Source organism: Lepisosteus platostomus, chromosome 11, assembly GCF_059453375.1.
Source record: "Lepisosteus platostomus isolate fLepPlt1 chromosome 11, fLepPlt1.hap1, whole genome shotgun sequence".
Taxonomy (NCBI): Eukaryota; Metazoa; Chordata; class Actinopteri; order Semionotiformes; family Lepisosteidae; genus Lepisosteus; species Lepisosteus platostomus.
In genome coordinates, this window is record NC_142621.1 from 48899949 (window position 1) to 48916263 (window position 16315).

At 41.9% G+C, this 16315-nt stretch overlaps 2 protein-coding genes across 5 annotated transcripts in view; one reads left to right on the forward strand and one right to left on the reverse strand.

Annotated features, from left to right (window-relative positions):
* tbcd (tubulin folding cofactor D) overlaps nucleotides 1-16315 on the reverse strand; it is a 56330-nt gene that overhangs the window by 30759 nt on the left and 9256 nt on the right. For both annotated transcript variants that reach the window (XM_088600266.1, XM_088600267.1), the window contains 4 exons: nucleotides 15383-15516; nucleotides 14529-14589; nucleotides 14098-14172; nucleotides 11417-11511 (listed from right to left, as the gene is read on the reverse strand). In XM_088600266.1, coding sequence (XP_088456392.1) covers nucleotides 11417-11511; nucleotides 14098-14172; nucleotides 14529-14589; nucleotides 15383-15516 — 365 coding nt within the window. The remainder of the gene's footprint in view (nucleotides 1-11416; nucleotides 11512-14097; nucleotides 14173-14528; nucleotides 14590-15382; nucleotides 15517-16315) is intronic.
* On the forward strand, nucleotides 4103-10946 carry znf750 (zinc finger protein 750). 3 transcript variants are annotated; one of them, XM_088600269.1, is made up of 5 exons: nucleotides 4103-4218; nucleotides 4585-4671; nucleotides 7080-7129; nucleotides 7647-9212; nucleotides 9551-10946. In XM_088600269.1, exons 4-5 carry the CDS (start codon nucleotides 7813-7815, stop codon nucleotides 10209-10211), a joined length of 2061 nt encoding a protein of 686 aa, XP_088456395.1. In that variant the 5' UTR covers nucleotides 4103-4218; nucleotides 4585-4671; nucleotides 7080-7129; nucleotides 7647-7812; the 3' UTR covers nucleotides 10212-10946. The 3 variants fall into 3 exon arrangements, with proteins under 3 accessions (XP_088456395.1, XP_088456394.1, XP_088456396.1); XM_088600268.1 differs by lacking the exon at nucleotides 7080-7129; XM_088600270.1 differs by lacking the exons at nucleotides 4585-4671; nucleotides 7080-7129 and having other exon boundaries at nucleotides 4136-4218.

A 16315-nucleotide genomic window follows, 5' to 3' on the forward strand; every position in this document is an offset into this window, starting at 1 on the left:
TCCCGTCCAGCATAGGTTATTGTTCAGTTTAATAAAGTGGTTAGAAAATGGGTGGATGGATGAGATTACCTGCTCCTAGGAATACAGTCCAAGTGTCCACTCATGGCTGACACTCCTACATGTTTGTTTGTTCAGACATCATTAAAACACATTTTGAAACTCGCTGACATTTATAAGGAAAATTGTTTCTTATAATAACTAAAATTATACCAGCTACAGCTGTAAATAATCATGATACTACTTTTGCACTTTAAACCCTACATTCCAAGAAACAGTATTATCGTTGTTTAGTTTCTGTCATTGCCTGCATGCCCACTGAACTGCTGCACAGGGACCATGGAAGAGCAGCCTGTAACCTATACAGTCCTACCCCAGGGCAGATAATAAGAGATAATGACAGTCTACACAGCCCTGAGGCCTTTATACAAAACAGCCAAATTTACTGCACTGTCTTTCTCTAGACAACAAAATCTTAGGAACATTAAAAGTAGCCAGTTATGGGACAAACCTATTCCCAGTAGAAAGGTTTGCTATAGGCCATTTCCTACATTTTTGCCAGGGTTTACATAGCACAGGTAAGTCGAATCTGCAGAGCAACAGCCCGACTGCAGGGCTGCCGTCCAGGTGGAGAGCTACAGGGTTCTCATTCAGAAAGGCACAGAGTCATCAAGACCGAGAATCATAAAACCTGGAACGGAAGCAGAGAAACAGCTGCCTGTTGCTCACTGAACACCTTGACAGTGAGTGAGAAGAAACCAGCACTTCATGGAGTCAGAGGGAACATGTGGGTTATCTCCATCTTGCAAACATACTGGTGCCCACAGCTCAACACTTTGCAGTGTGCAGACACAGTATCCACAGCTCAACACTCTGCATCTTATCATTTCTATGTTTAACCATTGGAACACAACAAGCTTAATCCCTACAAACCTCTACACTGAACAGGTGTCTGTGACCAGGGACTGAAAGCAAGAGATGTCCCTGCTACCCTGACTACATAGTGCTGTCAAGTGTGGCAGGGCTGTCAGGTGCGTGAAGCACCATGGCTCAAAGTCAGAATGAAATGGCGAATCACCTAGGCTGGGTCTGACAGCTCAGATACTCCATGTGCTGCCCTGTGGGCATTCACTGCCAGGGCTGACAGGAGTTGGAAGTGATTTTCAGAAACAGAATAATCCTTCCATTTTAACAACACTTGTTAAACTAATGACTAACGCACTACCTGTTGCTGATATTTAGGTAAGAGTGCTTTTGATACTATGCGTGCCCAATTTGCTTTGCTGTACTGAAAGAATAAAACTTTATATGTTCTTTTTATGTGTTGCTATAATAAGGAATGATATAACCCATTCTATACAGCTCTGCTACACACTGCTAAAAAAAGGGCTACACACTGGTAAAGAAGGAAGGTGGGCTTAAGCTGCCAAGAGGACAAGCAAACAAAAATTAGATAAATTAAGGGTGAAACCTTTGTAACAGACTCATAGCTATAGCCAAATGAAAAAAACCCCAACAAGGTCTGTCCTTCACTATCTACAGCACCGTAGTGTAAAGCAATATCAGAACCACACTGCTGTGTTCATGAGGAAAATCAACACTGAAATCAAAACTAGTGCTCCAATAGGCCCCTTCCTGAAGGAAGGACAATATGTGTCCTTGAAAAAGTTAGAAATACTGTTGTCCTGGCGATATTTTATTAAAATGATTCTCAAAGTGAACAAATCACTTTCCTCCATGTTGTTTTAAAAAGGATGAGAATAAGGAACCAGTTCTCTTCCAGGGCTTCGGTCACTAGAGATCAGACACTGAGACATGACTGAAAACCATTTAATACCTCAGCAAAAGGAGGAAATGTAGCGCTTGAATTTGTCAACACCACCACTGGACAAGTACTGTACCTTTCCTACCTGATGACCAAGATAAAATACAATACACAATAATGCAGCCTGAGAAATACAAACCAAAGAAGGACATTGTGGTGTAACTCAATTCAATAGGAATGAATGATCCACTGGTGGCTACAAGGTGTTCCAACTGAAGACTGGACCCAGCAGGGATTTGGCAGGGGTGCTGCAGGGATACGATCCTCCGGATGGGAGACAGAATGCCAGTGACACTGCCTGGACTGCAGCTGCTCTAATACAGGAGCTTCACTACTCTGCATTCCTCCAAAGACGGGATCGGAGCACTCTGGCAGTTACTAGACCCAAGCGGCTCCCAAACTTCAACATGCTGTCTCTCCTTCCTCCAAAGAGAAGAGCAAACCACCAAGATTCTATCACAGCTTCTATCTTTTCTTCTCTCCCCGGCCTCTAGGTGCAGCATGGATTTGCATGGCTATTTCTGCACCAGCCCAGCAGTGTGCAACAGCTCTGTCTGCATTCCTCCTGGAGCACACCCTCAGGCTGCCAAAAAAACCCTGACGTCCCAATCTGGTTTGTGGAGCCCAAAAATGCAGTTGAACCTCACCTGCGGGTACTATGATCACCAGTCTGCCTTGGAGGCCAATTCCTTTTAAGAAGCAGGACAAAAGCACCAAGAATTATGTTGATGAGAGCAGTGAGGATGACAGTGAGAAGTCCCACCTGCTTTAAAAGTGTGTATGTCTCCTCTGGCTCGTGCTTTCTGTAGCTGTTACACAATATGCTTTCTGTGTGAGAGAAAGATAACATTTCCAACCTCATTCACCAACTTAGCAAGCAGATAATAGAAAGCATTGTTAACACTCACTACACACGTTCAATAAACTTTTGACGCCAAAGGCCATAGCACGTTTTCTTGGAAACTGGTGTGCTCATTTAAAAAAGGTCTTTTATTATTTGAATAAAAGGGAGCAGATACTGAAACTATGCAACATGCCAAACAGAAAGTGTTTCAGAACAAAAAGCGAGAAGAGAAGAACAAGAAGATATACTCATACACAGAACAACATCCTATCAGTCAAATGTCCTGTCATTTCTGAGATCTTGCTCAGGAAATGAGAACATCAATCAGGTTTTCTTTCATAGTGTCTTTCCCAGGTGCTGCAGGACAAAGACATGTGGGAGAAGCTCCTGATCAAAACACAGCACTTCCAGATATTTAAAAGGCAAATTTGTTCTAGTTTTCAGCATGGAATTCTCACTTATCTCTTAAAAAGACATTTATCGATTATATCTTAAAAAAAGATAACATATTGAAGCAGGTAAGATGGCATGCTTAGAATCTCATAAGACAGACAGAATTGGACAAAACGGCATAAATCTAATTTCAGTAAATAAGTGATTAATACGGATAAAAGAATCCAATGATAATATGCAGGAAATACTATGAAACTTAAATGTAATGTAGGAATTAGGAAGGTAAAAGCAATCTTTAAAGACTAATTGTTTCCTTATTATCAGATTTTTTTTCATTTAGCTCATAATCACCAACAATATTATCAGAAATATGCTGTATTACTGACAATTTAATTATAATCCTGTATATATTCAAAATAGCATTTTAGCACTTTTTAAAAAATTCTGACAGGATTATCATACAAAACATCTTGTGCACAATACAAGCCTTGTGGACTTCCTGAAGAATATGGTGGTGAAGAATTTTAGAGTTTGAGACAAGGATTGAGCCACTGACTCAACAGATCACTCTGAGGTACCTCCCTCCTTCCCCAGCCCACCTAGAATCTGCTACCAGAGGTCTGACACAGCATGAGATTCTGTGGAGCAGACACCTTGAATTTAGGATTAGGATTAGGAGGTAGCATCCACGTGAAACACCAGTTCAAAACAACTAAAATAATAATGAAATTGCAGTACAAGCTTTCTGTAGCTTTTTTTTAAGCCTTTAGATTGTTGCAGATTGATTGATTTAATTATCTAAACCTTCAGATTGATCTAAAGGATCTTTAGATTGCTGCAGAGGGTCTCTCTCAGACTTAGCTGAGCCTGTGGCCCTGCCAGGCACCTGTTTACAGCAACATTACCACCCACTTCTCCAGGGCAAGAAGCAGCGAAAGTGATGTCTGCCCGATCAGGTGTGGAGGTGAGGCTTGCAGAAAGCAAATGCACACGCACAAGTGTTGCTTCGGGCTGGAATAATATCAGGTGCATCTCTGCAGCCTCAGGGCTCTCCTGCTGTAGCTCAAATCCCTCCCACTGCTCAGAGTGCAGCTCAGTCTGAGAAAGACAGCGCAGAGAGCACAAGAACAGGAGCACCACTGACACAGCTACAGTGCAGGTAAGAGCAGCCTCTTTCAAAACTTTCTTAACTTATAATTTGTGGTTATTTGTCTGGAAGAGCCAGACGATTTATGTGTAGAAACCAGAGAGCACTTTAAAACAGGGAGAAAAAGTAAAAACAAATGTAAAAATAAGAAGAAAGGCTTAATTTCATATTTTAAAAATGGATACAAAATTTCTTTAACTAAATACTGCAATTACCGCATTCAAAGTTATGGTCCCTGAAAAAATAAGGTAAACGGGAAAAGGTATTTAAAAAAGTTTAATTGAAAATTAATGTCTGTTTTTAGTTTTCTTGACGATTTTAAGAAATTAGACCTCTCAGAAGAGTGCAATGTGTACAATATGCTTGTCTTATTGACAGAACAGACAGCGAACACTTCAAGGACAGTTCAAACAGAATCAGACCAATCAGTCCACAGCACCAAAGACAAAGCAGCAGTTTACTTTTGTAAGTATTGTCTTTACCTAATGAAATGTGTAGCCATACAGATGAAGCTGGACAGTACGCCTGTTTTAACTGTAAAACAGCTGTGTGGTTCTCCTGAGCTGCGGTGGCCAGGACTGTGCTGTGCACCTGTTACTGCACTTGCTGAGCAGCTCTCACCCTGCCTTTGTCTCTGCTGACAAACTAACACAAACAAAACCAAAACAAAGGCCACTGAGGCAGCCACTAAGACTAATATACTCTCAGCATGACACGAACTGCTTCTGAAATTGACGATTTTCTTTTTCCTATGAAATAAATGATATATGACCAAATATATATATATAATGAATATTAATATATACTGTATAGGAACAAGTAGGTGTTTATTCCATGCTGAAAAGAGAAGAAAAGAAACACAATGTTTCAGATGTGGAGCCATCTTCAGATATATCCATATATATATACACAATTCAAACATAATAAATAAATTAGGTTTTTAAGGGTCTGACGTGCTTTAAATCTAATATGAAACAACCTTTTTATTAACGATGAACAAGTTAGGAGAGCAGAGTGAGAAACTGCGCTACGGCACACAGTGCTGTGGAGTTGTAGCTGAACACTGTAGCCAGGCACCACTGCCGCTGCCTCCCACCCCCACAGCCCTGCTCCGGGACACAGGGCACGAACCACAGATCTGTGGCCCTTTCCCCTGGAACGGCTCCCCCCGAGATTTAAGTTTGTCAGACTTTTGTTTAAGACACTCAAACCCATAGTGGGAGTGGTAAGTAATCCTGTGTCTGAAAAACTGGAGTGTCAGCTTCTTGCGACACTGCGTCAGAGCCGTTCCTTGGGTGGCGCATCGAAACTCAGCCACCGACAGGCAGCCTTCAAGGGACAGAGGCAGGAAAGCCGCCCAGGTTACATTCTGCCTGCTTCACACACATTCTAACTGAAGCAATTGATGCTTTTGAACATCTGGATAACCACGATAAAAAGAGCAGATTACTCACTTATCATTCATGTTAATGCATTGAATTTATTTTTTAAAAAAACTTAACTGCATTACTGAATTAAATACATTACTCAGAATAAATTATCTTTTTTGCACAAAAAAGTTTAAGAACAAAAAAAAAAACAGAATGACGAAACGTTTAAAAAATGTCAGGGTGAAAGCCTGTTCTGGAAATCCGCAAATACTGTAAGTCTTTGTTGAATTTTCTGAACTATGTCTAGACAATGTTAAAGTGAATAAATATCAGTCTGGGTAAAAACTATAGCTTGAAATAAATATCCATTATTCTATAGGCAATGCATTATCTAACACCTGCTATTTTTATTTAGAGGGACAATTACATAATCTGCAATTAGATACTCTAAGTCCTAAACAGTCATTTCTTCATCTCAACCTGGACAGAAGTTGACAAAATATTCAAAAACTAATTTTCACCATGACTGGAAAATCTAACAGTGAAATCTAAACGATAGCCCTTTGGATCAAGGAACAATTATCCACAAGTAACTCATCCTTAACAACAGGAGAATAGTCAGCTGTAACTTCCCCATATTATTAAATAACTGTGATCTCAGTCAATGCAGTAAAGTGCCTTCACGCCTAAAAAAAATTGAAAGCAACACAATAACCCTAAATTATTTCCAAAAGACTTTTTAAATTTGATCAGTAAGAAGTTTACAAATAGAAATTCTTAGGTATCCTGACTGGATATTAAGCTACTGTCAAAACAGTTTAATTTACGTCTATTAAAATCGCATCTGATTTGTGACAAAATAAGTGGTTAACATGCTGGTATATACCGGCCCATCCATCCGCCCCAGCCTTAGTCAGGTCTGGGGCAGGAGAGTGCACGACCACCCAACACAAAGCCTCCTAGATAAAGCAACACAATTTAAACGAGATACACATCCAGCTCTTACTTTGAATACACATTTCCTTTTGAAATTATTAGGTTATGCTCTAATCAAGATTACAAATTAGTAAAATGTTAGCTAATTGCTACCACAGAATGTTCATGAAGCAACACACTGGCAGTTTACTATTTTAGGTAATAATTATGGATAGCAAAAGTGTTACTGCACAGTGAAAAGCCTCTTCCCTTTCAGCCGGTGACAGAGTCAATGACATATTGCACAGTATCCTATCAACAGGATCATTTGTCTCAAATCCTTTTTAGGTTTAAAATTTCTCAACAGACCACCTGAGTAAAACCAATGCCTTCACTCAAGGGATTATTTTTTTTCTACATTAATTACCATAGTCATTTCATCCTAAGCACACTGTTAGAAAGCAGCTATTACCTTCTCAACAGAAACTCATTTACAGTTTTGTGATATGAAGCCATGATTGGACAGACTTTCTAGTTTTGATAAAGGATGAAATCATCAGGTTTTGGTCTGTGTCAAACATCCTGCAGGTGAAGTCATGAGAAACAGGCTGCAGGAGATTCTCACGCCTCCAGAAGAGGTTTGTATCAGTGAGACATGTTGCTACAGGCCTGTGCCACTTACTCGGCAAAACACTTCTGTTTCTAAATAAAATGATCTTCTTTGGCCCTCAGACAAGGCAGCTGAACCACAGAAAGCTATTTGGTAATAAAATTCACCTGCGGATACAGAGATTTACCTAAGAAAGGTCTGAGTTGTACTTTAACACCCTTATTAATAGCATGGGAGGTTCACAATGGCATTTTACTCCCTTCCCCAGGAAAACCATTAAAAAGAGAACTACCCACAAGAACGGTGCAGAGGCCTATTCAGGTAGCTCAAATTAATATTGATATAGTGGTATCAGTCTAAATACTGGCCATCAAAAACAATACCAAAAAGGTGATGAGAAAAAGAGAGTATACCATTTATTTATACGATAAAGCACAAAATCCTCATATGCTTATTTAAAATAACATTGCATATATGTAGTATTGTACATAAATTCCGCAATTCTCCCAGCTTGCCTCACTAACATTAAACATGTTTTGTTTCAGAGGCCCTGAGCTCCAGTGAAGACTTGCTTATCTGTAAACACTCAGAAGCGGGATAAAATCCCATCCGACTGGCTTCATCCTTCAGCAAAGGAAGCTCAAACCGACGCACAGGAGCAGCGGCAGAAGACCAAGGACAGGACAGCAGTCCTGCAGCCCTTCCAGCAATATGAGCAGCACAAAAGAACGCAAGCCTAAGAAGCCTCACTATATCCCAAGACCTCCAGGTAAACCATTCAAGTACCACTGCTTCCAGTGTCCCTTCACCTGCAATGAAAAATCTCATTTATTTAACCACATGAAGTACAACCTGTGCAGAAACTCCATAACCCTGGTGTCAGAGCAGGACCGTTCTGGGAAGCCGGCAAAGCCAGCTGCCGCAGACCCCTCCCTCAGGGTGTCAGCCGAGCCCACGGACAAACACTCGATCCCGGCAGCTGAAGAAAGCGTGTCCGCAAAGGACGATGCTCTACCTGAGCAGAGAATCACGGAGGAGCCGGAAGAGGAAGCTCAGAGTCAGAGAAGAAGGGGGTCTCAGAGCCCCACAGGGTCCCTGCAGAGAGATCTGAAGGTACGGCTGCCAGAGAGCAGAATGGACAAGCAGCCCGAGCCCATACCGAGGCCCTCCGCCTTTGTTCCCATCGCAGCCCACCGGCCAGTTGACAGGACAGACAACAGAGACATGCCGCCCTTCCACAAACCAGAGGGACCTGCTCCGGCTCTCTCCTTCAAACCTACATATTATCATCCCAGTGCCGCTTGGAGAGCTACCCCAGGATTTGTCCCACCAGAGTTTTCTCACAAATCATCACCTGGCAAAGTCGTCGGCCCTACCAACTACCCGTCGGCTGTGATGCCTGAATACACCCCCTACATCTTTGCAGAACATCCCATGACAGCGATCTACCAGCCATATCTAATCCCTGGAAATCCCCACGAGCATGAAGGCACCCCCTTTTCCTCTTACTTCATAGACCCTCAGAGGTCCATGTTTCCCCATGTGTTTCCATCCCCAACGATCCCACTCCCAAGCCCTTTGCCTCCTTCTGCCCTGGAGAATCCCTACAGGCTCTACCAGTCTGTCCACCAGGCTCCCCCCATCCACTATGGAATGTATCGGCCTCCACACACCCATGAGCCCTCGTTTCAGGACTTTCCCACAAAGTCCCTTCTCCCGGTAGAAGGGTATGGCAGAGACGTGGGAGCAGGGGAGTGCAACCGATACCCTGGCTCGCGGAGCCCGGCCACAACTGACACTCACAGCAAACATGCCAAAGACTTCCCCAGGCCTGCTGGGAGCTCAGCCACAGGAAGCCAGGAGCAGGGGGCAGAGAGCGAGATGAAAATGAGCCCCAGAGCGGGCTGTGCTGCTTCAGGCTCCCCAGACAGGCCCAGCCCCACCGGGTTCACTCAGAACGACCCCGTTTCTGACAGCCACCACCCCGCCTTCGAGTCAGGCAGGCCTCACTCCCACCTACCAGGAGACAGCCTCGCTCTCAAGAGGATAGCAGACCCACCGAGTCCTCCTCCTGCAGCTTCGCAGAAAGACACCAGGCGGCCAGCAGAAAGGTAACTGCAAACTGTTGCCCACAAAAACCTTGTCACATGTGCACACAACGGCCTGATATTGGAAAAAGGTTTAAAATTTATAATTGGAAAAGGGTCAGTTACTTGAAATGTTTGTATCTTAATATGGGTTATGGCTTTAATTTTGCAGAATATTTTAACAAAACCGCCAGGAATATTAAGCAAAAAAATATTAAAATACATCTTTAGACAACTACAAAATTAAGCTATAGAAATACCAAATCAGGGCTTTATTCATATTTTTTTCAGGGCTTTGAAAATAAGTTCTGTAATGAAGGTAATGAAAACCAACACCTTTTCTATTCTTCTTCTGCTTACAGCTCTGCAGAAAGCCGAGGACAGGCATCAAATACATTTGATCCCTGCAGCTCGCAGGGGACATCAGAGACTGAGGAAGAAGATGAGGTTCCTCTGAATCTTTCCAAGAAGCATCATGTTGTGGAGGGGGAACACGTTATAACCCTTCCAGTCAGCAGGGGGAGCTCTCCAGGGACAGGGGATAAGCACGACATGCAGGACATGCCTTTGAACCTCTCTTTGAGGGCTTGTGCCAGCCAGTCTAAACCTCCCAGCCCAGCATCCTGCTCCCTGGAAGCTCCCCCACACAGCCCAACACCGGTGCAGATGGAGAGGGGGTCAGGTGGGCAGTACGCCCCATCCTCCCCCCAGCTGGAGAGCATCGATGAGCAGAAGCAGACTGCAGCCTTCGCACTCTGCCAGCTGGCCAGCTCCAGCACCCGCACTGTGAACCCAGAGCCAGCCCCATCTCTTCCTCAGGGGAATCCTGGGAACAAAGTAGCTCAATGTGGGAACTCTCTGCCGCCCTCTGGGACCCCAGATGCACAGACAGTGGTACACAGGTCCTCAGACAAAGGCCAGAAAAGACCCAGCTGTGAGGAACCCTGCACATTTCCACAGAGCACTAAGAAATCCAAGACTGAGACCAATAGGACCCTGAGGAAGAGACCACGCTGCTCATGAAGAGCAATTACCTGGTGTGTTTTGACTGAATTGTTTATTTGTTTTTAACATACTGCTTTAAATTTTATTTTGTTGTTGTCCCCCTTTTCATATACAACTCAAAACTTATAAACATAGTTAAAATTATTGTACAACTCTTATTGACTCTTATTTGTATTGTATCAAATTAAGGTCTTCATTTTTCCATCTTTAAAATTGGTACTTAAAACTCAGTACAAGCAACTGTAACAGTCTAAGCACCCAAAAAAATAAAATAAACCAGGCCACATGACACATGTAATGTTTTAAAAATACAAAATGAAAGAAATAAGATACACAATGTTTAAATGATCCTTAGCCAAAGACAAGCTTTTTCGCATTTTTGATGTTAAAAAAAATCAATTGCAACATCGAATTTCTGTTTATAAGTAAATTTAATACATGCATTTAGATTTCATTTGATTTCTTTAAAGGTATTGCAATTAAATCTAAATACAGCAAACACAGCTTTGAGGTAACCCACATGATTGTTCTTACACAAGTGGGGCCTTTGAACAAAACTCTGTGCCGACAAGGACAGTGGACTGTTCTTGCCTTTACTAGTTTCGCTGTCAGGGACAGATGTCATTCAAGGACTGTTATTTAAGCTACAATACAAAACATATTTATTTCTGCCAAGGGTAAAGCACTAGGTGGTGGAAAACTGTAAATAAAATGTGAATATAAAAATGAAAAATAAAGGATGAAAAACAAAAACATTTTCAGTTTTCTTGAATTAACTTTAGAACATAAATTGTACAGAAAGAAATATGTATGAAATAAAAAAAGAAATAGGTTCTTATTCTGGGTTTCCTTTGTTACGTTCTCAAAACGCATGTGTCAGGAAACACTGCTAATGAGACAAGCAGGGGCTCCACCGAGCAGCCTTCTGCAGTATAAACCTGCTAACAATGGTGCAGCTTACAGCTTACACTGAGCAAGAAAAGCCTCGGCAGCCACTGCATGAGCTGATTTGATGAAAGGAGTAATGTGAGGTCACTGTAGTGTTTAGCAGAGCGATGACGATTTAGATACGCAATATTCTACTGCAGATGTATATGTCCATAAACTTGAAAACAGCTTTTCATTTATTCTTCTTTTAAACAAAAGTACATCACATGCACACCTAGCACTTCAAAATGACAGCCAGTAAAACAGACCAGCACAGGTCTGACGGCGAGACGTACCGTCTGTGAGCCGCGATGGGAGCAGCAGTCCTCTCCTGCCCAGCTCCGCCAGGGCCAGGCACCCCCCATGCCAGGCATTGTCAGTCTCCTGGAAACTGCAGAGACAGATCGCCTGAGCCTCGACACACAGCAGATTACTCTCCCTAGCCATCTCATGTCCACCTCTGTGATGCTGTTCTTTTAAGTCTGTACTTTCTGCAAACAAACAGTCCCCTAGAGAAGAGCACAACTCTTGACCAGTGTCTCAATCTGTGTGATGCCACAGCCTTTTCACAGGGTTCCTAAACTACTGCGGACTGTTTGAGCAGTTCAGGCCATTTTCTCCTGTTAGTGTTAGCTTTGTGCATACTGTACACCGTTTTAACTATTGGACCTACTTGTATAGTTTAAAGGCTTTACATGAAATTGTTCTATGGAACAACTCACTCTGTTCAGTACATAACAATGCAACAAGGTCAGTGGTCTAACTTGTTTCCATGGGGTACTGACAACAGATCAGTTTAATTTACTGATTTTTTAAAAACTGTTTGATAACCCTACTTTAGAGTAATTTTGTCTGTTGCACGTTACATGCCAACCAAAATAATTACTAACATCTAATGATGTAAACTGATAATCTATACACATTGTTACACATAGCATATGTGAGGCAAAATATGTCACATACCTGAATAAAATGGTGTGCTAAAAAGGTAGATTCTATGTGTCTCTATAATACCTCACTACTAATGATGTCAAGTAAACAAAATAATGCAAACATTTAGCATCACCCAGATTTTATTAAATCAATATTTTACTTTTACTTTAACAAAAGGGGATTTACAACATCTTGAAAGAATACTCCATAAAGACATAGATTCGAGCAGAGATTAACTATACAATAACACATGAAAAAGGTTTTGGCTGTAGAGCTTCTTCACGTTTGAGCCTTTTTAGCCTTCTTTACACCTGAGCCACTGGACGCGTTTTCTTTTTGCTTTCCCGGGGAGAATTCGGACATTGCTTATGTTTGCAGTATGTTCTGTGTCGGTATCAGTGGGCCAGACGGATAGGCGGACAGAAATAAAGTTACAAACACAATGTGGCCATTTGGCCTACGTATTCCAAAATCATTCTAGAGGCTCTCTATGCATCTATCCATCCATTTCTAACCACTCTAACCAATTCAGGGTCACAGGGGAGACAGACCTTCTCCCCGTCTTTAGGCTGGAGGAGGAAACGTGAGCAGGCGATGGAAACCCACATGAACACGGGCCGAATGTACAAACTCCACGCAGCCAGGACCTCAGGTATTGAACCCAGGGTCCCAGCGCTGCGAGAACACACACAAGATCACGTCACCAGCGCATGGTACAAGGAAATGTACACAATGTTCCACATAATAAAGTGGATACACTACTTTTAACAGTTACGTCCGCAATGGATTTAATGGAGCAGAACGTAAACTACGACAGGGAGTGGGATTTTATTAAATCTTATTCATAAAAAATACTGAAAAGAATGACCACACCAGCAAGAAGGTTGCCATGGAATTGTCACTAAGAAGTATTGCTCTAGAGCAGGGGTTCCCACCAGGGGTTCATGAACCCCTAGGGGTTCGTGATGGTACTGCAGGGGGTTCGTGAGATCGTGATGGAAATGTCAATGTCAAATTAAATTCAATTAAAAACATTTTTTTTTAAATTAAAATCCATTACATTAAACAATCAAATGTAACACTTTACCGTGACTTTATATGCAAAATCAAAGACAGAATAAGCTGATAGAATTAGCCTATTTGTTGAATGCCATGTGATCATATGTTGTTAGCGCGTCTTAATCATACGTAATCATGTGTATCAAAATGGACAGATTCATTGTTAATAAAAGAAAATCACCAGAAGAAGGCCTTTTAAAGGCATTCAACACAAACACGTCCCACGGTTTAACTGTGACGGAGGAGGGTTAACTGATTGATCTCAGTAAGGACGTTTTTTTGCATCAGACCTACCGGAGCTGTGGACGTGACTTAACATCATTTTGGTTGGGCACTGCTGTTTCATTCACGTACCCTGAGCTCACACAAAAAGCCTTGAAAATTATTTTACCGTTTGCAACCACATACTTACGAGAGTGTGGATGTTCGGTACTGGGAGCAATAAAAAAGCAGAGATCAAAGCTTGATGTGAAAGATGAGATGAGAGTATGTCTGTCAAAGATTGTCCCCAGGATTGATGATCTGTGCAAGACTCACCAGGCACAGGTGTCCCATTAAAAAGGTAGGTCTATGCCAGTGCAAATGAGCCATTGAGTGAGCTTTAAATGCTTGTTTTGAGTTGTTAAATAGTCCTTTTAATAAATAACAATGTAATAATAAGAATAAGAAAAACAACAGTATTAATATTAATATTTTACAAAGTGAAAAGAAGCATGTTAAGAGGGTTGCTGAAACATTTTCTACATTTATTGAAAAGTATGATTTAATTAATGATTTAGCTGTTTGTTGAGAAATACTGCTCTAGAGCATATTATTCTGGATTGTGTTTTGGTGCATTAGCCTTCTATTGCACAGGTGCTTTTCAGGGTTTGGGGCAGTTCACATAGCTAGCATGCTTACTCCTGACTTATCTGTTATTGTAAACATTTTGTAGAACAAATGCAAACCTCTAGTCTAGCCAGGCTTCATCTAAAACAAAACATACCTGAAGCAATCAAGAACTGAACCGACCACTTCATCCGCAAGTTCTTTTGGAAGTCTTCCCGTCACCCTCCCAATGCTGCAGAAAGACAGGGGGGAATACAGCTGTTTTGCATCTGTTTATGTGACAGAAACTGCTTGATCAAGCTTCCATTCCAGTAATCAAGACAAAGTAACTCCACTATCAGTTAAAACTGAAAAGTTCCCTAGTCCCTTTCACATTTTTTGTCAAGGTAGTTACTGCTCTCAATACTGTACACTAGAAATCACTTGTTTCACAGGAAATTATTTTGATTTTCATCTTATAAAATAGAAAAATAGATGATGGGAAAGTAAATAAATAGTTTACACTAACGTTTGTAAATGTAAGACCTCAAATGAAACCATAACCATTTTTGTATGTGTGCTCTCTGTGGAAAGGCTAGAGACACTCACCCCTTGGCAGCAGACCAGCGAACTATAGTATCTTTGTCTTTCAATCCAACCAGCAGTTGTTCTACAATAAGAAAGAATGAAGGATATGCTAAACGGCAAGAAATGAACAAATGCTATTACATTTACAGGTCAGTTTCAGCATAAAAACTTCCAACGTGAAGTACACTCTCAATACTATACATAAACACTGGAGCTCTCATACAGATGAGGAATATTGCAAGTGTTGAGAAAAACAAATGTAATTTCTACCACTGTAACTTTGTCAAAGGTACAAATATTAGGCAATTAATACCTTGAATTAATTTGAGGAATAACAAAGTGGAAGAGTCTGTCATCACCCATATTAAAAGATATCTTCTTCTGCAGCACAAAGCACAGTCTGTTTGTCAGTTTGCAGTAGTGAGTGTAGGTTATTTGAAATAAAAAAAAACCCAAAAGTAGACCAGACTAAAGGAACAAGCATTCCTTCATGATAATACCTGCTGATGTTAATAAGCAATGGAGGAAATATCGCTACCAACTTGACTAAGAGCAGTCAAAGCCTTTACTAAAAGGACTATTAATAAAGAGCAAAGGAACAAATAAAGGTTTCCATACTCAAAATCAGAAGTGATGACGTGTTTCTCAGGTATCCTGAAGAAAGCTCAGTTGCTGAAACACTGCACTTGTTCTGCTTCAGTCAATGAACACTGACGCAGCTCCCCACCTGAACCTGATTAATAACTGCAGTTCTGTTCCATAAAGAGTGTTTGCTAACAGCTCTGCAGTGCATCCTTCACTGAAAGTGTATGTAAAGAAGCACAACGAAGGTCTCCTGCTTCTAAGTGAGTGATGCGCAGGGAGGCTGTGCTGACCTATGATGTTCTCAATCTCCTCAGGAACATCGTAGTCCTCCTCCTCCATGGGAGCAGTGCTGGGCTCTGCTGGACTGGAGGGCTGTGTGGACTGGGACAGGTTGGCTGCCAAGGACCGGCTTCCACGCTGGTACCTATGTGGAAAAAGACCATTACTGGAGCGGAGCAGTGGCACTGTGGATAAGGATCTGCACCTGTGGCTGGAAGGTTGCCAGTTTGTATCCACGGCAAGCACGGCAAGAAATCCTACTCCGTTGGGCCCCTGAGCAAGGCCCTTAACCCCAACTGCTCCAGGGCCACCGTATAAATGGCTGACCCCGCGCTCTGATCCCAAGCTCCTCTCTCCCCGTCTGTGTGCCTGTGTGTCTCATGGAGAACAAGCTGGGGTATGTGAAAAGACAAATTCCTAATGCAGGAGGATGGACTGCATGTCATGCAGGCACACGGCCCCCACATGGGGCAGCATTTCAGCAGTGGGTAAAGTGGGCCACCTCCTCAATGTAAATAACTCTGAGATCCATCAGGATGAAAAGCTCTATATCAATGCAGGGAATTAATAGAATTATTAATAAGAACTCTGTCATGCTATGTTAAAACTGATAACAAGCTGCTTTTTGTTTGGTTGAATACCTCTGTAGGTTACCACACAGTTCTCTGTGAAATAACACAGGGAGTTTTGATTCTTCACCTGTGCCCAAAGAGTAGATCTTACACTCTTTTAAAGTTATTTCCAGAGCTACAACTGCCAAGTAAAGTACTGTATGTCTGCTTACTGTACAGAAACACCTTAGTGCAATACAAACCAGTATTTCCACCATCATCAAACATTCACAGAGCTGCACACATGTTGCTTTATTATTACTATATACGACCCTCCCCTGTGAGAAACGTACACAGATAAGGTCACTGATGATCTGCTCTAATCCTTTCCTC

Coding starts and splice junctions, on each gene's coding strand:
- znf750 (XM_088600269.1), top strand. CDS start 7,813: ATGAGCAGCACAAAAGAACGCAAGCCTAAGAAGCCTCACTATATCCCA. Junction 9,213..9,550: donor ACCAGGCGGCCAGCAGAAAG/GTAACTGCAAAC, acceptor TTCTGCTTACAG/CTCTGCAGAAAGCCGAGGAC.